Source organism: Pygoscelis adeliae, unplaced genomic scaffold (assembly GCF_000699105.1).
Source record: "Pygoscelis adeliae isolate BGI_AS28 unplaced genomic scaffold, ASM69910v1 Scaffold622, whole genome shotgun sequence".
NCBI lineage: Eukaryota > Metazoa > Chordata > Aves > Sphenisciformes > Spheniscidae > Pygoscelis > Pygoscelis adeliae.
In genome coordinates this window covers 59536-81710 of record NW_008824297.1, presented here as the reverse complement: position 1 = coordinate 81710, position 22175 = coordinate 59536, and the positions used below count along the sequence as shown (strand labels likewise).

Genomic DNA, 22175 nt, shown 5'->3' with positions numbered 1-22175 from the left:
CAGCCGGCCCCGCGAGGCGCAGCACATCAACAAGTCCCTCTCGGCGCTGGGCGACGTCATTTACGCCCTGCGCTCCCGGCAGGGCCACGTGCCCTTCCGCAACTCCAAGCTGACCTACCTGCTGCAAGACTCGCTCAGCGGCGACAGCAAGACCCTCATGATGGTGCAGGTAGGGGCCGGGCACCCGGCGCCTGTAGACATCCCTGCGGCCAGTTGGCCCAGTTTTGGGGATGGGTTTGGTTCCCTGCTCGCCCCGGTTCTGGGGCAGGCGGGAGGGATGCTGGAAGCAGGAGCTGGGCTGGGACCAGGGGACCGGGCTTGCGCATGGGGTCATCATCTGATCTGCAGCCGCGGTGCCGGGGGCAGCTCTGTCCCCATCTCTGCACCCCCATGAGGCTGAGGGATGGGGGATGAACTTGGAGGTCCACGATCCTGCACAGGGGTGCTGTCCCTGTGGGCACAATGTCCTTGCATGCTGACATCTCCCCATCTTGCTGGGAGGGTTTTATGCTCTGGCAGCTCCTCCGTGCCCTGTGACACCCCCCCCCTCCCCCGCTGTCTGCGCCCACACCGAGCCCCCTCGGGGGCTGTCCGAGCCCCCGGCACCTGCTGCAGCTTTTCCCAGCTGTCCCTCGCGCCGGGGCAGTTGGCGACAGGGGATCCGGCTGGCTCACGCTGGCCCAGGCGCGGATGGACGGGGCTATCCTGGGAGCAGCAGGTTAATAATAGCATCTCGCCAGTCTGGCACCAGCGTGTTTGCCGGTGTGGGGGAGCCCTGGGGGTGTGCAGGCAGCCGGCAGGGTGACTTTCTGCCTGCTCCTGCCTGACCGCAGGTCTCCCCCGCCGAGAAAAACACCAGCGAGACGCTGTGCTCCCTGAAGTTTGCTGAGAGGGTTCGCTCCGTGGAGCTGGGTCCCATCTCCCGCAAGGCTGAGCTGGCCTCCTGGCCCAGCCAAGAGCAGCTGGAGGTAACCGAGGGCCCGCTGGTGCCCTTCCTCTTCCCCCTCACCCCAGGGCGGGGTCCCCCTGTTTTGCCCCCCATGTGTGATCCCCAGGGCTGTTTGCTGTTGGGTGTCCCACTGCAGCCGCCTCCGTTGGGGAGCATCACCCAGCGGGACACGGGCTGTCCCCAGGCAGTGGCATCCAGCCGATGCTGACACCTTGGCTCTTCCAAGCCCTGTTTTGCAGCAGCCCCGTGGTACCCCCAGAGCAAATTTGGACACCTCTACCCAGGCAGGCACAATCTGCCCACGAGCCCATCCCCGTCCCTTCCCTCTGGGGACTGGCGTGGGCTGACCCTGTGGCCGTGCCCCGTCTCCCCCCAGGGTGACTCGCCGGGGACTGCAGCACCCTCTGGCCGGGGCCACCCGTCCTCCAGCCCGGGGCAGCTCTCTGGCCGCGCCACCTCCATCCGCAGGAAGCTCCAGACCTCAGGTGGGTGGAGGGGCACTGCGGCCCCGCTCCGCACCCTGGGTGCCCGGCTGGGGTCTCTCTGTCAGAGGAGGCTCCCACCGCTAGCCTCGTCCCAGCCAGAAGCTGGCAGGCAAAGCCTGCGCAGGGGAGCTAGCTGATTTGTAATCATCTCATTAACTAATGGCTAATTAGCCATCGGGAGCCTGGTTAGCACTTCCCCAAGAGCACCCTGGTGCAAAGCCGCTGCCGGCAGCTCGGGGTGCATGGGGGGAGCGATGCTGCAGGACAGCAGCAGTGTCCCCCAGGCTGAACCTCTCTCCCTTTTGATTTCAGCCTGAATTAGGGGCAGCCGAGGCTGCCAGGTGAGTGCCTGCGGCCGGGAGCCGGTGGAGGGCTCTGCTTTGGCCCCGCTTCCCGGGCAGGGCAGGGGTGCCGGGCTGCGCCGCTCGCGGGGATGCTCGTGGGATGCTTGCAGTACCAGCTCAGCTCAGCATCTGCTGCAATGCCACCGGATGGGGCTGAGGCAGTGACGGCCGTGCCCCCTGCCCGGTGTGACCCACACATGTCTCCCCCCAGGGAAGCTGAGGCCAGTCCCTGTGTGACGAGTGCCAGAGCCGGCACCAAACTCGCTGCAGGACCCAGCCCCTCACGGTGCTACGGAGAGCCGGCTGCTGGAAGACACGAAGGCTTCGGTGCCGTTCCCTCACCCACCAGGACCTATGACCAGACGGTGACGGCACCTCTCACCATGAGCACCATGGGGCCAGGGTCTCCCAGCAGCCGGACCCCCATCTCAGGGTGGGGGACAGCAGTGCTGGGCAAGGATCTGCCCCCTCGGAGGCTCAGCTCTGTGACTTTTTATTTTTGCTGGACGGATGTTTTTGGCCAGAGTGGGGAGCTGCTGGGTACTCCCTCCATCTCTCCAGCTTCGTTTTTACAACAGTAGAGGTATCTGGCTGGAGGGGGGGCTTGGAGCCAGGCGAGCCCCCGGACACGTCTCTGCTACCCCCACAGGACCAGTCTGGCCACGGCTGCCCCAAGATTGTGTCCAGGCAGCTGCCCGCTGTCTTCCGGAGCAGCGCTTCCCCCATTTTAAGCCAGAAAAAATCCCAGCAGCTCCTTTCCCCGTAGGTTTCTCAAGCCCTGTTGTTGCATGAAGGCACCCCGGTGCCGTGCATGAGCCGAGCTGCCGTTCATCGTGGTGCTGGTGCTGCCAGGGCCCCGCGCCAGCCGCCCTGGCACAGAGGGAGAGCGGTTGCGGAGATGCCCGTGTTACACAGCACCAGGGTGGATTTAGCAGTCTCAAATGAAGCTATTGTAAAGTCATTTACCAGTTGTCTTGTCAAGAGAGATCACACTGTGGTCGAGATGAAAGTGTTTGAAATAGTTATACCCTGTTTACATGGTCTTGGAATGGAAAACAAGTGGGGGAAAAAAAAAAAAAACAACCCCAAACCTCCAGCCCAAAAGCCCGTTGGCTTATGTGTCAGGATGGCGGCTGGCAGGGGGCTCAGAGGAGACAGCACTACCCCCTGCACCCCTGAGCACCCACCTGTGGGTACGCTTCCTCCTGCTGCAAATAACCGACTGGATGCACTGATGGCTCCTTCCCACCGCAGCCCTCTCCTCTCACTCTTCCACAGCATATTCTATTTAAAAAAAAAAAAAGGGAAAAATAAGTTTAACCTTTTGTAAGATTAGATGTTTCTATGTATTTTAATAATTAAAAAAAAAATCCTGTTTTGTAACAAAACTTATTTTAAATAAACTGTTGAAGCCAGTCCTCCTGCACTGCTGTTATTTCCTTGCAGGGGGTTTGAGCCCGGCTCAGGGCGGGTGCTCCCTCCTGCACTGCTTGCACAGCCTCTCCCCCGCAGCTGGAGAAGCCCCTTGAATCCCTCCTCTCGCAGCTGTCTCTGGGCCAGCCTGGCAGCACAGCCCCCCAGATCGCAGCTATCGGGCTCTCTTAATTAGCAGGAGCTTGTTAAACCACAAGTAAGCCCCAGCGCTGCAGCACCTTGCTCCATCTCCTGCTTCTCCCAGCTCTGTGGGCTGTTCAGGGCTGGAGGCAGGCGGATCACACCTCGATCAGGTCCGGGCACAGGATTGTCCCCAAAGAGGCCCCAGGTGAGGCAGCGAGGGGCTGCAGCGCAGGCGGGACAGGCACCGTGAGTTCCCTTGGTGCTCGAAGCAGGCAGCATCTTCAGCCCCCGTCATGCTGTCCCGCGGTGGCACTTTGCCAGGGCCTCTTGCTGCGTGAGCCACCATCAGAGCAGGACGCTCCCCTTCGCTCCTAAAACCTGACCGGGTTTGGGTGAAGTACCAGCGAGGTAGGGATAGGCTTTAGCTTTCCTGCTGGCCCCGCTACACACACCTGAAACAGCCTCCTACATCCCCGAACACCAGCGGCTGTCTCAAGAGCTCACAGAGAACCACGTAGACAAAACACTGCACACCCCCCCCCGTGTGCCGCTGCCTCGAGATCTGCTAGAGATCAGGTGGGGAGAAGAGATCTGCACCCGGCCAGGGAAGGGACAAGCCACAAACGATGAAGTTCCTCTTTGGGGTGGGAACTACCCAGCAGAGTGAAACCTCCTCCAGGGTTTCAGCAAGCCACCTGGCTAGTGCTGTCTCTCCGACTTGCTCACCGCAGCCTCCCAGCAGGAAGGGTGAGAACGGCCGGCTTCCTCATGGGACACGCAGGGAACAGAGCCCCGCTTTCCCTGGACGCTCCCAGCCAGGAGCTGTGCCAAGGTGAACAGTACTTCAAGAGATTCAGGCATTTAACACAGCTTTTTAAAAAAAGTTACAAATCTTTTAATAAAATTCATTATAAGTTACAGTTTCCTGGACAACAGGCTCCAGCGTATAAAATGGGAGACAGGCTGGGAGGAGCAGGGGAAGCACCAACAGGAACCTCTTTCCCCACAGGAAAGAAGAAAGAGGGACAGAAAGGTTCTGACAGACATTTATTGGGGGAAAAAAAAACAAAAAAAACCAAACCTCTAAGAGTGGTCCAGTGAATGTAGAAAGACATTAGTCCATGTCCCTCTGTTCCACCACCCTCCCAAATCCTTACCCCCAAAGGCAAACACATACGACAAGTCCTGTTTAAGTCACCTATTTTAACAGATCCAGGTAGACCTCAGTTCCCAGCAACAGTCTGAAGATACTAATCTTCTGTGGCCCAGGGTGCCAGCAGGGGTTTTTGAGAAGCCAGGAGACAGCCTCCTCTCAACACAGGTCCTTGAGACTGCACCAGGCACGGTGTCCTGGCTCACGTTTGATGAAGCAAGCCAAAGGGGCTGGTCCCACATGGCAGTTGAAGTCCCTTCTGCAGGGAAAGGGCACTCCACCCCACAGCAGGCTTTTGTGGGGCGGACGCTGCAGTCCTCAGCGCGCTGCACGGAGAGAGCGGGGCCAGCCGGCCCCAGCCCACAGAGCCAAGCGACACGAACCGACAGCACACACGGGTGAAGGAGGGGTGACAGCAGGTTTGGAGCCCTCCTGTCAGGGAAAGGCCAGCACACAGAGACAGGGCAAGCTGAGAGCTTGATACTGAGATGAAGAGCTGAAATGAAGCCGCTTCCCTACAGGGGCTTTGCGGGGCCCTCCGCCAGCCAGGTCCTCTCACGCAGCACGGGCATCTCTCCAACTCGGGTCCTCCATCCAGCCCGTAAGGCACTGGGGCTGGGCAGGCGACCCGCCAGCGAGATTCCACTCCCCTAGCATGCTGCGGGGGGGGGAAGATGGAGACATGGAGAGAGATGAAAGCCAGCCAGACCAAGAGCAGAGGGGAGCTTGGCCACCTGTGTTTGCACGTGAGGAGGCGGCGGCTGTCACTCCAGGACAGCCATGAGGAGATGCAGTTCCCGAAAGGCACTACCATGGCGGCCACTGAGCCCAGACTTGTTCTTGACAATGTTGCTGATGTTTTTCAGCTGCTTGTAGCACAGCTTGCATTTATGGAGCCTGAAAAAAAAAGAAAGAAAACAGATAGCAGACACAGCATGAATCCTCAGCTGCCTAGGAGATGTGCTTGTTCCTGTAGTGCCAAAGACGCAAGTCAAGCGGGAGAGAAAACACAAGCCCTGCAAATGGCCTGGAAGAGGCTGAAATGTGAGCATGGCTCTGCAGAAACACCATGTATTCAGCCCACGTCCTGATGACACAGGAGAATGGCATCCACATAAGGGCTTTTTCACTCCTCTTTCCCCCTTTGGCAGTGAAGTCCAGGGAGGAAGGAGGTGCTGGTTTTTGGAGGGCCGATTCTCAGAGCAGAGCTATCCTGTGAATGAACTGGAAATCCAGGGCCTGGCTGACAACTCATGTGTCTTGTGAGGTGGAGGGTGAAGCCACAGGGTGGTTTTACTCTTGACATACTCGCACTTTGTTTAGATATGACTCAATACACAGTGACAGAGGGAAAAGCAGTCCTTGGTCTTTTTCTCAGAGCAGGAAGGTTTGGTGTTTGCAGACAAAAGGGAAGGCAAGCCCAGTCTAGTATCAAAGCCTCAATGGCGAGGAGCAAAGCTCACCCAAGAGAAAGGCTGGTTCAAAAAGGGAGCAAGTGGAAGTGAGTAAGCGCCTCACCTTTCCTCTCTGGTGATGTCCACTCCAACAGAAGGTGGTGCAGCAAGGATGTCTGTGATCAGTGGCAGGAATCTCTGGAGAATGAGTTTCAGGGAGGTGCAGCCAGTCTGCACGTAACTGAAAGACAAACAGAATCGGGTCTCACTTGAATTTCCTTCCTTTCCTCCCAGCGCAAAACCCTCGCTCACATCCAGTCACCGGGGATAATCTACTCCAATGACCCCCCCCACTTCCACCACCTGTAATCTGGTAAGGAGAGCAACAGCCAAGTACCAACATGGTCTTGGTTTGAGTCAAGACTGACAAAGTGAGCCCTTTCGAAAGGTCCTGGCATACACCCTGCTCAGTGGGACCTTTCTGCTCAAGAGCAGAGACGTCCTGCCGAGGGGACTTGGCAGGAGCCTCTCTTCCAGTAGGAAGGAAGGGCAGAAACTCCATCTTAAGAGAGAGGCTGCATTTGTTTGCCACCTAACAATGAGGTTCAAAGCAATCTTCCAAGTGACCCCAAGGCTGTTGCGGGGGACTTCATTTCCCCTTATCCCAAGTCGACAGTTACATTCCCATCAGCGCGCAGAGCCCACTTATTCTACACCGATTTGACCCCTCCTGGCTGCCAGAGCTGCCTTCAATCTAACACACCTACGCCAAATCTCAATACCCTTGCTCTTCTTGCCCATGCATACTTCCCATATCTTTTCCCACACACGCTTGGCAACTCCACTGCTCTTTTCCAGGCATCGTATCAGCATTATACGGTATCTGCTGTGATTCTTCAGGATTTTCTTTCAGCTACAAAATACCCAGTGGAGCTCTCCTATGAATATCCACACCTTGTCCCCCAAGCACACCATGTTCTTGGGGCCTCACCTTTCATATTTACTTTGGAGTAGTTTCTCTATCTGCGGCAGGACTATAGTACACAAATCCAGCTTCCAGAGAGACCTGAAAACAAAAGGACACATTCTGAGACCGGAGACCGAGGCTTTACAAGGCTGAGTCGACACAAATAATGCTTTCTGGCAAAAAAGCCCAGGCAGCGACACGAGGTTTACTGAGCAAGTTCACTGACTCCCCCTTGTGATAGAAAGTAGCAGGTTCTGACATATTTTATTGACTCTCAGCAGAATCACTTTATGAAGCCCTAAGACTTCAATTTTCCTTGCAAGACATCATTTACCTACAGAAAAGGCCCCATACATCTCCAGCAGTTACTGGCACTGCAGACTTGAAGATCTGACATGCATATGCCTTTCACGCTGCCATGGCCCACTGGACACGAGGCAGGTAGAATGCAGCGCTCCCAACACCCAGCCAGATGGCTCTCGGGTATCCCAGGGGCTGCCCCCACCCAGGACTCACGCTTTTTGGTTGACAATATTCAAGAGGTCCACAACAACAGACAGATCGTTGATCGCCACTGCAGAGTCCACAGAGTTCTGAGAGAGAAGGGGAAGAAGGAGTCATCTATTGCAAAGCTCAAACCGGCTAGACTAAAGCAATTGATATCAAGTGCCGCTTCTCAAAAACAAGGCAGAGGAAAGGCAGAGCTGGCTAGGGAAGAGAAGATAACTCTCGCATGAGAAAGTTTTCTCCATGTTTCTTTGTGACCATTCAACCGCAGGTGGGACACAGCAGCACTCTGCGGTGCACCCCTGGGGACAAAACCTGTGAGACCCTGCATTTCATGTAAGAGGCAGAATCGGCCCCAGACAAGCCAAGAGGTGCTCAGTTGCTCCCCTCACGAGCCTCGGGTGTCTCCACATCCTTGCCTTGATGTCACCGGTGCTCCATACAGCCCGCACGGTGTCCAGGTTCTTGTGACGGCTGGTGAGTACCACACACATGGTCTCGTGGCCTTTCCTGATCTGGGACATGGCTTCCTCGTCCACGAGCTCAGTCTGGCTTTGGTTTTTCACAGCCTGAAAGTACAGATGCCAATGGAGGAGCGGTAACAGAGCGGGATGGCACAGAAGGGTAGGAGCTTTCTCTGGCCTAGGTGAGAGCTAATTTTGGTGTACAGAGGGGACAGTAAATACTGACTTCCTTGCAGATCGTTTTATAAACATTTTGAAACGGAAATGCTCAAATTTGTTCCAATTTCAGCTACTTCTCTTTTGCCTCTTCTACTGCGTCAATCACAAACACATTCGAAGCTTTGGAAAAACTCTCAAAACTGAAAAAAGCGAATTAAAAGTAAGCTTTCAAAACTAGTATGTTTTGATAAAGAAATGTTTTCATGCAAACCCTGTTTTTTATGTGAAATGTTCATCTGAAATCAACAAATTTTATTACAAAGCATAAATCTTGCACAATTTATTAGACTCTCAATTTGATTCCCGCTGTCACCATGCTGAAATCTCTCTTCCTCTGCTCACATTTAGAGTTTGGGATCATGAGAATGCTCCGGGTCCTTCTCCTTTTTTGGGACAGGGAATACCCTCCTGCGCGAGGGCCAAGAGGCCTCCAAGACGCAAGAGGGAAAGACTATTGAAATAATTATGTATGTGTAATGGCAGACACCAATTTTCTAAATGAATCACTGTCTAGCATGTGGATTTGTTCAGTGTCTTTGTCTCATCCCTTGCTCTCTGCTTTGATAACACGCTCTTCATGAGCATGGATCAACGCTGCTGTGTTTGCATCAGCCTGCTGTCAAACGCAATGGGGGCTGGGTCCAGCAACCCAGAGGTGCTAATTCCACAGGAACTGCAAGTCAAAGCAGTTGGGAGGCAGGAGAGTAAGCTGGCAGGGGAAGCACCAAGTGAGCAGAGGAAGAGCAGGAGGTAACGTGTTCTCATCGGTACTGAGGACTGCAGGCTGCAGAAAGCACCTAAGACACTCCTTCTGTACCTCAGAGAACCTCCTTTCTGATGCCACCCAACACAGACACCGGCTGGAAACATTTATCCAGAGACACGTACTGGTAGAAAGTCAGAGGCCTTCAGGCCAATGGGCTCATTCCTGGTTGCAGGAATCACGGACGGCTCTGTTCTGGTCACAGGAGTTGAGGAGGCAATCGGTGGCCTCTGAACCGGATCAGGCTGCAGGAGAAGTCAGGATAAAAGCTCTAGCAGTAACAATCTGGCCCTAGTCTGATGTCCTTTTTTCCTGGCCCGCTTTCCTCTCGCAGCAGGGTCTTAATGCAGAAGCAGTCTCCAATTTGCTAGCATGGTTTAAGAGGCAATAAAGTATCTCTCAGGTACATGCCAAGATGCAATTAAGGTTTGCAAAGAACATGGAGATGCCCCAGCAGAAGTGCCAAGTGCTGTTGTTATCAGCATCTAAAATTAGGGCAATGGGCCATGGCCAGCCTGAAGAAGAGAGAATTCTAAAGAAGCCAGTATAATGTATCTTGGCCCATCGGCTGCTTGCAATTTTGGCTACAAAATAGCCTCAGTTCAAGCACTTGCAGAATCTGGCACTTGGTTCTCTTCAGAGTGCTCCAATTTTGAGATGCAAGGAGAAACACCACTGCAAGTGCGAGAAGCAAACGAAAGCCACAGAGCCATCGCCTGTTGGAGGCTTGGCCTTCGATTCTACTGCTTAGGCAAGACACATGGCAAGGCAAAGACTGGAGCTGCACTTTTACTGCTCTTCAGTAAAGGAATCGGCTTGATTAGAAATCATAAAGTCTCCAGCACTCACATCTTTCACGGTGGGAGCATGAACAGCTATTAACAGATCATACAGTACGTACAAGTTCTTGCTTTGGCAACGGGGTCTGGACATCCGCAGCTTGGCTGGACTTCACTGCTTCCTTCGCGGTTACGGGCTCTACCGAGATGGGAAGAAGTGGGAAAGCAGAAACTGATTATTCCTTTCAAGAGAAGCTGTGAGCAAAGGCTCTGTATAGCTAGACTACAAGTAGTCATTTCTTCAGACATGCAGCTCTCCCCGTTTTGAGGGCCATTAACCCCATTCCCACCAAGGGCTCATTGTCATACGCACCATCCTCAGGAGGGGCTGGAAAGGGCTCGTTGTTTCGAGGAGGAGTTCGACCTACAGAAAGAGAGAAAAAAATAAACAAACAAAGGAGCATCCAAGGCTACAGATTAGTGATAGCTCAGCCTTGGAGCTGGGAGATCTCCAACAACTCCACAGATTAGGGCAATCAGTGATACTGCAAGCAGAGTTATCTCCTTCAGACCTTGACGCTATTGTTGAGTTTAGCCAAAGGCTTTCAGCCTTCATGGATGGGAGGGATAAAACTGGCCCGTGTAGTTCATTGCTGCTGTAGAGGTGTGAAGCACAAGAAAAGGCACTATCACAACAAATTATATTCCCGCTAAATTGATTTACATAAGTAAATCAAAATAATGACCATTAATTCCTTAGAAAGACTATCTCATTTTTCTCATTTACATAAAAATGAGATACAGGCATTGCACTATGCCTCCTAAACAACAATCTCTGCTTTAAAAAAAACATTTTGCCTTTCCTTCTTTAATGGAGGCTGCTGATTTTATACATATCAAAATTCTAAGTTAATAAAGATCCCATAACACAGTAGTCCTTTCTAATCAGGACAGAAAGGACTGTTTATAACAGAGCTCTGGATTCTGAGCCAGGCTTTGACCAGACGTCACTGCACCCTAGTAAAGGTGCCACCTTCCAGCAGTTCACCAGCATGATCTGTGGTTCAGAGTCCAAGCACAGAATATTAAATAAAAGTTTTCTAAACTCTCCCAGTCACAGGTGAAGCCTCTATTATAGTCAGCCAAAGCTCACTTCTACTGAACCAGTTTAGCGCCTACAGCTCTAATCCAAACAACATGCAAAAGCAGAATAAACCCTGGTACTGACAGATAGCGTTCTTGGGCTGGAAGATCTCTTTGTAATCCTCCGGGTTCTGGATCTCAGCCTTTGATTCCTTCTCATCCCGGTCATCTTCACTGCTGGGACTGCGCCTCTCGCTCTCCGAGTTGTGCTTCACTCTGCTGTGGAAAAAGAGATGCTGTCAAGGGCAAGTCATGTGGACTCTGTCAGAGAGAGAGAGCACTAAGCTCCTTGTACATTTCCTTCAAATCTTGAAATTCAACAAGCCAGCAGATTCCCTTACCTTTGCGGCTTGCTGCAGCTAGTTGAGGGCCTATCATAGATGCGGCGAAGGGAGGACCCCGTGGGGGTAGGTGGCACAAGAGGCTCGTCATCCCTGATCAGCCCATGAGGAATGGAGCCTGATTTTGTGACTCTGCTGAGATCCACAACGAAGGAAGAGACTGTGCTTTGCGCAAAGGAAACTCCTATCTGCAGAGGCAAAAGATCAAGGTTATTCACCAGGGAGCAGGGTGCACGCCAGCCTTTTTGAGAACAGGCATGATGGAGTGACCCTGAGCAACCGTGCTTGAGAATTTCTCAGTTCAGTGCTCTGGCTTTTTCAACTGGAACCTGCCAATGTTTGATGAAAGGGTATGATAAAACTTTTGCCAAGCATAGTTTCTAAATACTGGTCAAACCAAGCCCTGGTTCTTTCCTCCAGAAGCCAAAGAGAGCACGAAGCGGAGCACGAGGCTGCTGAAAGCAAAAGCACACGAGCTCTGTCTAAGTGCTGGGCACATTGCAGGCCCTGGCCGCTTATAGTTGGACATAAGCTTAAAGGTCAGAAGGCTTGCAAGGAGGCAGGAGGATTTTATCTCATGGTTCACAGCCGCCTCCCCGACTCCTCAGGAGCAGTGGCTTACCAGCTGGTTGTTGCAGATAGATAAGTCAGCTACTTTCCCCCAGTTCACCAAGACCACATCAAAACAGCGCTCTGGCTCCCAGCCGTACACACGCAGCGAATCCTGGAAGCCACTATACAAGCAGCAGCCATCTGGGTTGAAGAGCACACACCTGGGAGGAAGGCAGGTGGAGAATTAGGCACAGCTTCCCAACCTTGCTCAGTCCTACAAGGACCCCAGGGCTGTATCCCTGACTTCACTGAACACCTCCAGCCCCGTTTCTAACAATGAACCTACCGATCTGGTGTTCACCTGTGCAACGCCTCCAGCAGCCCAAACTTCTCCCCAGTAAAGTCTCTCTTTCAGGAAATCCTCCTTTCACCCCCACTTTAGTCTCTGCCTAGTACACTGCAGAAGGAATTCAATATACCTGACAGGAGTAGCCTCCTCTTCAATACAGCTCACAACTTGAAACTTCTCCAAGTCCCAGAACCGAACAGTCCTGTACACACAACAGAACAAAAATCATCGCTCATCCCTCTAGAAATCTGCTGTAGAATCCAGTATTGAAATAATATGCTAATAGCTAGAATGACTTTCGCTGTTGTGCACATAGATTAACCTACACAGAAGGCTAGTCTAGCTAAGATCTGTGAATCCAGCCACAGATGCTTAGAGGCTCTAGATACGGATAGATATTTAGAGCTGACCCAGAGCCAAGAGGACACCCTGCTAGCTGAGCAGGACTGCTTGCTGTTCAGATAGGACATTAGCTGGATTAGTGAGATGCTTGAAGCTATCGCGCTGTTTTCTAGCGTGGTAGAAGGTGCCATCGATTTTGGATGAGAAGGCAAGATCACCATGTTCTGCGCATCACAGATGTGACGTGCTGCTGGCTAGATGTCAGGCTCTTGCAATGGCAGGTTTGAGTTGTGCGATATTCCTATTTTCCACGTTCCTAAAAGGAAGGGCATCGAGAAAGGGAACCGACATATACAATTCCCTTCTTTCTCCCTCCCCTTCTGTACCTGTCAGAGCTGCCAGAAGCCAAAAGGTATTCATTGGGATGGAATTCAACTATGTTTACTGGGCCGGTATGTCCTGTAAACTCAAACATTATCTTCCCAGCAGCCAGATCCCACAGCTGGAAGAAGGAAAGAACAGAGACATTCTTGAAGAGATTTAACGTTAGAGAATTCCAATACACTTTGGATTTCCTTGTGCTGGCAATCTTCTAACGCTTCTCCCCCTCCAAGAACAGACTCAAGTTTGTCAGAGAAAGCAGTGATCAGGAAAGGAGTACCGTCCCAGTCATTTAAGGCTGCATTTTTTTTTATCATCATCTTTTTTTTTTTGGCATTCTCTTTTAAATTTTCCATTTAATTTGTCCCCTAGAAGTTTCTGGTTTATATTTAGAGACTGGGATAAAATACAGCAGTTCCACCTGTCCCCCCCGCAAAAGCAAACAAACAAAAATCCAAAAGCTCTGAATCCCTTAGCAATTCATTCTTCCCGTGCTCTAGTCTCCACTGAAAAATCCAGAATGAAATGACTGATCAGTTTATTTCATGTGAAGCTGAAAACAAAAATCAGTCCTTCGCCCACATTCCTCCATAACACATCTGAAACAACTGAAGTCACTGTTTCAGTCGACACTTTTCTGAATTCCTTCTCTTGCTCTGCTCAGTCCTGACAGCAATTTTCAGACTGATAATCACGTGCAATGTGTATGATAGCACACCCCTACTGAATTAACTGAGCAGAGCCAGAAATTGGTACGGTAAAGCAACGTGCTGTGGACAACTCATTCTGTAACATTTACCAAGACGACCGAGGCCAATGTTCAGGTATCACAACTCTACCACCATCAAAACTTGAACTTTCACGTGCATAGTGCCAACATGTCCGTTGGCTAAGTGCGTTTCAACACATGCAGCTCTTTCCTGGATGTTGTGGGCCACTGGACATGATCCTCATGAACAGACTGGTCCCTGCAAAGCCACAGGGCTCAGCCGGCTGCCTAATGAACTGAAGGTGTTTATGAGCAAGTGCTGGTAATGCCTGGTAAAAAGACGATCCCAGCATTCCTATGTGCCACGAGCACATAAGGAGAGTGTCACAATAAATTACCTTCACAGTGTGATCATCAGCAGCAGAGGCTAACCATTTCCCATCAGGACTAAAGCGGAGACATCGAACTGCTTCTGTGTGACCCTGAAATGAGAAAAATAAATAGTATTTTCTTTTTTTTTTTTGCTTTTCTTCCTTTAGAGGGAATTCTGGCTTTTGTCTTTCAATCCTATAAAATAAAATGAAATAAAATGAAATCAAGTAACTGTTTCACAGAGCCCACAGCTCACAGAACACACTACATTCAAGAGCTACACCCATCCACACTACATGAGTGTAATCTCTCTCTTCTAGACATTTCTGTCATCAGTTTAAGTATGGAAAATGCACATCTGGCTTAATTAATAAGAATCAATTTTAAATTACACAGATATATGGGCGGTCAGATAGAAGTGCTGTGCCATTAAGTTGGTTTCTAAATGAAATTAATATACAGCAAGTTCTTCGGGTAGAAAAAGGCCCCAAGAACAGAACCATCTCAGCGCAGTGGGGACTTGCATGGTAGTATCAGTCACAGTATAAAGAAACACTCATGGATGCTCTCCATCCCCCGCTGAAGCCAGCCAGACTATAGTACATTAACTCCTATGATATCCATTTCATATTCCCATACAGTTCACAGAGGCCCGCAGAGGTTTGCCAGGCCACTTCACAAATTGTGCAGATCTTATTTTCATACTGGAAAACTAGGGAGTTAATTGTACGTAATGACTTTAAGGTCTGCTCACAAGTCCTCGACAGAAATCTTTCTTCCCTCTTTGCCTGAAAACTAATGAAGCATTTTACCTTGTACCTGAAGACACAGCCTTTTCTTCTTACATCCCAGAGCTACAGGGAAGAAAAGCAAACAAAAGATATGCTTAGAGCAGTATGTGGGGAGCCCAAGAGTCCCGTCAGAACAAGAGCTCTCCCTGTCACCAAGCTGATAGACACTGCAGAATGAAAACACTGAAGGGGCTGTTGAACCCATTTGCTTCAGGGGTACCTAATTCCCCAGGCGAGAATCACTTCTGTAAGGTATTTCTGACTACAGAAGCTCAGTTCCTACAGTCAAATACCAGCCTGATGAAGCAGATGCAATCCACAGCAATCCGGACATCTGCGCTTGCTGACACCGGGTTTCGGCTGGCACCTTACTCGGAGCCACATTCCACAACAGAGGAGTCACACTCATGAGTTACCACTGTGAAAATACATGCAGGAATTTCACAAGCACTCGCAAATACACCTGCCCACACACATGGAAATGACGACGTACAGCATCTACCAACAGCTTGGCACAAAACATGTTCTGGCACTCTTCAAAACAAAGATACTGCAAGTAAAGAGGGCAATCTCTAGGGGAAGCTGGGCTTTACCTTAATGTTTGTGTCCAAAGAGCCAGACGCCACAAAGCTTCCAAAAGGATGGAAATCGAGGCTGCAGATATTCGCTTTGTGACCAAGCAAGGTACGAAGAACTGGGAAAAGGAGCAGCAGAGCAGGGAGAAGGAAGAGGGAGCAAATATTTAGTAGTTCATTTCCCCCAGACGCCATGCAGAAGTTTAGCCATACCATCCTCACCGTTAAGCACACGCTAATACAACGTACGCTAGACATGCTACACATTGTTTATTCATCTGTATACCCTATTTTATGGAAATGTTTCCGACTTTACCCTTGCAATGCAAAGAAACGGCAATAGAGGGCCCATGTTCAACGATCCTAATTAAAGTCCTGTCCTTAGGTGTGGAAACTATGAATAAAACTCCAAAGGTCTCCATTCTGAAATTAAAACTAAAAAGCCACACTTTGAGGCAGCTGTCAGGCGGTGTATCTTCCCACTTGTTACAAAGAGAGCAAAAGGGAGCAGGGGGGGGAACAGTTTTAGCCAGGAAGTGAAAGGGACATTTGATTGCCTGCATCGTTCACCTTGCAGCTATTAGACAGACCCTTTCCCAGGACTCTGCACCCCCGTCCAGGCACAAGCCTGACTTCTACCTCTTAGGTTCCAGTATTCACCCTGGACTCCTTCAATTGCCCCTTGCAAGAAGCATCCCAAAGACTGGGAAAGGACACTTAGGAAGCATGAGACAAAGAAATGATCACAGTGTTTCAGCAAGTCATCAACCAAGTAACACCCCTTGTAATTCCGGAAACCAGAAAGGACCAGTAGAACTGGTACACCGTATCTCTGAAAGCAGAGACGAACGCAGAACTCAACTTCGAGGGAGAAAAATTGCTCAGATAATAACAAGGGCAATCTCTCTCCATCAGCCGTCATCTGCAACAGTCTGATGATTCCCCTGGCAGAAATCAGCTCTTGAGCCAGACCTGGAGTGGTCATTTGCACAGACACTGGCTCATAGGTCTCCTACTAAATTCAGCCAGATCAGTTACTCTCCACTGGTAGAGCCAAACTATTTTATAACTGAACTGATTCTAACTGAATGACAAAGTGCTTTTTATTATTTATGCCACCTGCTGTTTGCCTTCTTAGCTCAGCCAGTGTAAGTCTATTTTCATTACACATTCTTTCTATGAACAAGTAGCAACCTATAAGAAATATTCTTTCATTTTATTCAGTCGTTTTATGGTATTCCCTCTGGAATGCACTCAAGTGATTCATGATATCTTTGCAAACTTGTTCTAGGATTTGAGAAAAACGCAATAAATAAAGCATGACTCAACAGTCGGTCTTTAAAGGATCAGAGCTCGATGAGTTCATAGCTTTTACGATTTATTAAAAATTAGGTCTTTGTCTATTTATATGGCCATGCAAGAGCAGAAGAGGAGAAAAATCACTTGAGGAAAAAAAGACAAGTTAGAACCTAAGAATGAGAACAAGAGGTCAGCAAGCGGCGGATTCCTGCACTTGTGCAGAACCTAATATAGTTAAAATTTCCAGTCTGATTTTAGATCCTTTTATTAAGGTTGACAATTTTAAGCTGAGACTCTAAACACAAATTCCATATGCCTAGTTACTCTATACATGCTTGGAACCTGATCTGGAATATAGATTTCAATACACTCGGGTCAAAACCTAGAAACTAGTTCCTCAAATCAGTCTCCACAATACACGTACAAATTTCTGCTCGAGCAGGCATACGCAGCTCTACAGTCTCGGTAGGAAGTGCATAAAAGGCCTCTAAGAGGGATGGAAATTAAGATGAAAGCAACGCCAGGCTCCTGTTCCTTCTTAAGTTGGAAACCTTCTGGGTCAGCACAGATATTAAGCATAAGGATATTCCAAAAAGCGTGCATTAACAGAAGTGAGAACTCATGGAAACATACTTTTGGCAGCTTCCAGGTCCCAAACTCGAATGGACCCTGACTGGGACCCTGCAACAATGAGTTCCTCGTTCGTATTGATCTGTAGGCTCTCAATGGGCGTTGTATGGCCTGTCAAGCTCTGCAAAGAAAACCACAAGTCACGATCAACAGCTACTGACACAGCCCTGTCCACAGTGGCATTGTTCACACTCGATCGGTATGTAAAGTATATTTAGCCATGCATCAGGGCCACCTGGTTGTGCCACTAATCCTTTTTCCTCATCAGCTACCAGTATGGTAGAGCACCCTAAAGACCATCACTGCATATAGCACTGTGCACGTTATCTTCCACGTTACCCCACTTTCTGGGGCACACTGACTAATTTTTAAAGGATGCATCAACAGAGACATGGGTAGTTAAACACTAGGTGCGGATGCCCAGACAAGGTTGACACATGCTTACATTATAAAAATCATGCTGTGCAAGCGCAATGGCGCCGTGTTTGCTCTAAATGGGTCACGTAAGTGTCACGAACCGGTTACAAAATCAAAGCAAGAGCAAAAGCAGGGCTACTTCAAAACCTTCACATAAGCAGGGAGCCACACGTCGCTGCCAGCAATGGGTGTCACAGTGGTAACGTGGTGCTATTACTGAAGTATTAACTTGATGCATAAGGTAGTAATTCACATGTATGCAGTTTCTTTCATCCTTGAGCATCTAAAAGCTTACAAATTACCTAAGTATTTTGAAAAGGCCAGTATTTAATTAAAACACAAGAATATTTAAAACTAGCTCTAGAAAACAAATACCACTATTGCAGACTTTGTACTTGCAAATTAAGCAATATTCTGTGCTTTACTCCATCCTCAAACAGGTCTTTTTAAATAGCTAAGCTAGCTCTGTGCCTCCCACACACATACAGAGGCTGGGAACGCCAGTTGAAAGCTGCCTGTTCTGATGGGGTTTCTTAGGATTTCACATGCAACTGAAATCCTCTACGTACTCTACAGCTGCAACTGTGAGAAACAAAGCTCAAACTTGAACCAAGCCACAATGCTACTTGAAAAGTTCCTCTTTTCCCTCTTCCCCAACACGCAAACATCTGGAATCCTAACAATATAAACACTAAAGATGCATTTCAGAGGACAGCACAACCCCAAAAATCAAGATTCTTTTGATACACAAGAATGGCACGAGTCCTCAGCAGCTCCAGTCAGTCCCCGCCTCTCAGAAACACCAGCTTCTAAGGTCTGCGGTTCCCAGGAAGCGCAGGAGAGCTACAGCTCTCTGCTCCCACAGGAAGGGTACGGAGATATTTAGTCCTTCAACCTTCCTTCTCATGGAAGGCAATACCCTGGTTTCAAACTACTGTCATGCCACCACCAAGGGCCTGGAAAGACACAGCTTAACGACGCTATGCAAGAAGCACAGCGCTGCCAAAGGTGAGCGACTCCTTTTGCACCCATTTCAACCTCTTTATTTTTCCATTCATTTACTGAGGTTGAGTATAAAGTAGACACATTCTCCTTTTAGCCTTTCTGACCCTACTTTCCCGATTTCTTCCTCACAAGGTTCACACTGGCTAGAGAAATGCCTTCCATTACACAACATTATTGTGTTGTTAATTAAACAAGTGACAAGGGACACTTGCTGAAGATGGTTTTCCACAACACCCACTCAAAGCAAAAGCAATACAGGACAGACATCTGTTAAACATATTTATGGTGCACTTCAGCGATCACTACTGGCGTAACCCTACTCTTTCTAACACGCTGTGCCCAGCATTACTCTTCCTCAGGCAAGTTAGCAAAGTATTCTGACAAAGTTTGTGCTGGCAGTTAGTGACCATGGGACAGGTGAGGACGCATCCTGCTGGGGATGTTTCCTGCTATGGGGGCAAACTCCAGGGTATAAAACTGGCCACTGTAGCTTGCACTATAAAACTAGCTGATCTCGTACAAAACTCTGCGTTTAATTATCTGTAGCCTGGTAACGGAAGGCACAATACTCATTCTCTGAGCAAGCACTGGTGCAGCTGAAGCAGCCAGCCATCCCAGATTCTCTCTGGAGCAGCGGTCTCACCAGCTAACGAATTCCATCCCTACCTTTAGCTAGAATTCAGTCACCCAGCTTTGTGTTGGTAAACTCTATTCACAAGTCCCACAGGCTACAACCCAACAATCTTTCCCCTCATTCCCCACCCTCCATACCTCAGAATTAATATTGCCATCGCCCAAAAGTTGAAAACAGGCCTGTTCTTACCATGATGCAGTTGGGCTTGTTAACTGACCATATGTTGACCCGACAGTCATGTCCTCCAGTTGCCAGCAGCCGGCCTGAACTTTTCCCCAGGACTAGTGAGGATACATTGCTGCTGTGAGCTGTGATCTCTTCTGCACAAAACAAAGCAAAGGGTTATTACAGATGAGTATAACAGTTTTCCATGCCATCCCTCCTAAAGGACTGAAAAAATATTCTTCCTCCAGAAAAACTTTCCAGGTTCCACTGGACAAGCTGCAGCAGCCCACAGCTCAGATAAGAAGTCACACTATTATCTTGCCTGAAACAGCCCTCTCCTTGGCTCTGTCTGCTGTACTTAAGACACCTGCTGACCAAGCTTCACAACTCCAGTGCTCATGGGGCTTACAAAAAGCATCTTCTCTCACTAGCACCAGCTCGGTAGCTTTTAAAGATTTGCTCAACTGTGGCAACCTGCTCACAGAAGCTGCTTTACCGCCGGTACCCGGGTGGGTCTCAGTAAGCCGAGCTGTCTGAGAAGCTGCAATAATACGCAGCAGTCAGAGTCATCTAGCGAAAGGCCCTGTAATCCTGTTCTAGAAAGCAGCAGCAGACCGTCCAACCTGAGAACTGGCAGATTAGCAGCAGTACAGTTTGTTACCTTACACAGAAAAAAGTCAGACTCAGCAGCGGGGATAGGTGGAGCTCCCTTCCCTGAGCTTTGGCAGAGGCTTCGCTACATTCCCACTATGCAACACAGGTGAAACTTAGCAATGCAAAGTGTGAAACTGTGACAAAGGAAGGATGAGTATATATCCAAAAGTGCACAAAAGAACAAATGTGATTGATACTAAAAGACTGTTAAAGACCTGGGGGCTGAGGGGAAGCTCTGACACTGAGAGGGCTTCGCAATGACAGACCTCCAAGGAAGCCTCATCATAAAGAAACAAGTTTGGTGCAAAAGAGAAGCCAAAGGAGCATCTTTGCTTAGACATCTAATTCTCACAGTGGATTTTCAAATCCACTCAGATTTTTGGCAGGGGCTTTTGGCAGATGTATTTACCAATTTCTTCCACTTACAGTTCTCTTCTTTGAAAGTTCATGGGATTTGCGTGCCTAATAGTTATGAAACTTGTTTGTAAAAAGCTAGGTAGTAATCAATTCAGCTTTCGTTCGGATTGTTTTGGTGGGAGGAGCAATTTGATCACTTTACACGCAACGCTAATCCAAAAGGATATTAGACGGCTGCCATAATAATTACAGGTACTTTGATGTCAAGCTCTCAGAGTGCTTTTTTGAAAGCAAAAGTGCGCAACTTTCACTTTAGCTGGAAAAACACCTTTCAAATTACAAAGGCAACTGGACCGTAAATTACGTGAGAAGGGCAAATCTGAAAATATGCTTGTATTGTGTTGAAAGACCAATCTTCCATATGACAATGCTAAAGTATGTCTATATACACAGACTTGAAGGTAACAAACAGTACAATTAGTATTAATAGACCAACCCACTAGTTAAAATTGAAAGGATATAGATGCTGAGCATTGCTGCTGAAATGAGTGCGTCAGCAGCTCCACTTCTTCCCTCTTGTTGATTTCATTCTTAATAATATATTGCAAGTTTAAAAGTCATTGCTGAAGCGTTCAACCCTGTGTTCCTAAAAGCCAGGTTATAACCTGATGCCAGCCTTGGCCAGATCGCATCATCCTCTCCCACGGTGAAGTGCCAATTTCCTCAAACCCACAATTGTGGGGTTTTTTTTTTTTTAATAGAGTATTCATCACCAGATATCACCCACCAGCTCAGTAATACTAAGCTCCTAATTAGCATCGCTGAAACATTTCTAACATTCAGAACACTTCTTGCTCTAAAGAGGATGCTAAGATGGGGCAGAGCCTAGCAAAAATGAAGACCAAGAACGGAGATTGATCAACTTTCAGCTTTTCCTATAACTGGAGTTTGAGGGATGGGGAGATAACATAGCAAACTGGCTTTCTGCTCAAAAAGATATGAAATTACTAAGTCGATTATCTCAGCTCCCTTAACATGTTACCAGTCAGGGGTACCGTATTTCTGCTAGCCAATTCCTAGACCTCAAGTCACTGGTCTAAAGCTCGCGCTTCTGCACAGCCCATCACTTCCCGCCGCCTCTAAGCATTCCTCAACAGCCCCTATGAAATTACTCATCAGTGACCAGTTGAAGCAGCTAGAAATGGGTAGTCAGCAACTGTTTACTGCTCCTTCTGAGGGAAAATAACGGGTGTAAAAGCAGCAGATTCTTACTGTCGCTTGCAAAGCAATTTCAGGAGAATGAGACATACAGGCCCTGCAAAGATCACCTCATCCCTCCTGCAGCAAAGAGCTCAGTGCACCTTCAGTAACAAGCGAGCAGCAATGAAGGCCAACCCCAAACAGGCTAACCTGACACGGAGGGAACTCCCCGCTGCAGCCTGGGCTCTGCAGGGGGCTGCCACCGCTCCCTCGGCGGGTCTTGTGCTACGTGAGAGTCACACGGGGTTCGCTAGAAATTTCGGACAGCATTACAGCAACCGATCAGAGAAAATACAGGCCGTGAGCCTTTGAAAATAGCAATGACAAGGCCCTACGCTATTCCACCACGCTGCTATGTTTTCAAAAAGGATTTCTAAGAGTTAAAAACTCCAGTCAGCAGCTTGGAAAGAAGGCCGGGGCACCCACACCCCAGGCAGGGATTAGCCGGTTCCTATCACAAACCGCCTCTGCCACCCCCCTTCCAGCTGGGGAAACTCCTCTGCCCTCCCCCGGGCGGGCAGCCCGGCGACACTCACGCAGCTTCCACGCCGTCTTAGTGGTGACGGCCACGGCCATGTCTCGGCGCGGCGCCCCTCCGCCGGGCAGGGCAGAAGCGCC

General features: G+C 49.4%; 2 protein-coding genes across 3 annotated transcripts in view; one reads left to right on the top strand and one right to left on the bottom strand.

The window, feature by feature from the left end:
* KIFC3 (kinesin family member C3) overlaps positions 1 to 3164 on the top strand; it is a 9299-nt gene extending 6135 nt beyond the window's left edge. The window contains exons 7-10 of the mRNA XM_009318865.1: positions 4 to 169; positions 834 to 968; positions 1326 to 1434; positions 1990 to 3164. Of these exons, the coding sequence (XP_009317140.1) occupies positions 4 to 169; positions 834 to 968; positions 1326 to 1434; positions 1990 to 2015 (436 nt within the window). The 3' untranslated portion in view covers positions 2016 to 3164. The remainder of the gene's footprint in view (positions 1 to 3; positions 170 to 833; positions 969 to 1325; positions 1435 to 1989) is intronic.
* A 915-nt stretch (positions 3165 to 4079) lies between these two features.
* On the bottom strand, positions 4080 to 22169 carry KATNB1 (katanin p80 (WD repeat containing) subunit B 1). 2 transcript variants are annotated; one of them, XM_009318853.1, is made up of 19 exons: positions 22094 to 22169; positions 19311 to 19441; positions 17069 to 17186; positions 15155 to 15255; positions 14583 to 14624; positions 13797 to 13880; positions 12695 to 12810; positions 12097 to 12168; positions 11688 to 11838; positions 11066 to 11253; positions 10810 to 10943; positions 9955 to 10005; positions 9704 to 9780; positions 8928 to 9047; positions 7776 to 7925; positions 7366 to 7442; positions 6874 to 6948; positions 6007 to 6123; positions 4080 to 5385 (listed from the first exon to the last, which is right to left on the bottom strand). In XM_009318853.1, the coding sequence occupies exons 1-19, from the start codon at positions 22131 to 22133 to the stop codon at positions 5253 to 5255; spliced, it is 1977 nt and encodes a 658-aa protein (XP_009317128.1). In that variant the 5' UTR covers positions 22134 to 22169; the 3' UTR covers positions 4080 to 5252. The 2 variants fall into 2 exon arrangements, with proteins under 2 accessions (XP_009317128.1, XP_009317129.1); XM_009318854.1 differs by having other exon boundaries at positions 10810 to 10940.
* Positions 22170 to 22175: the final 6 nt, after the last annotated feature.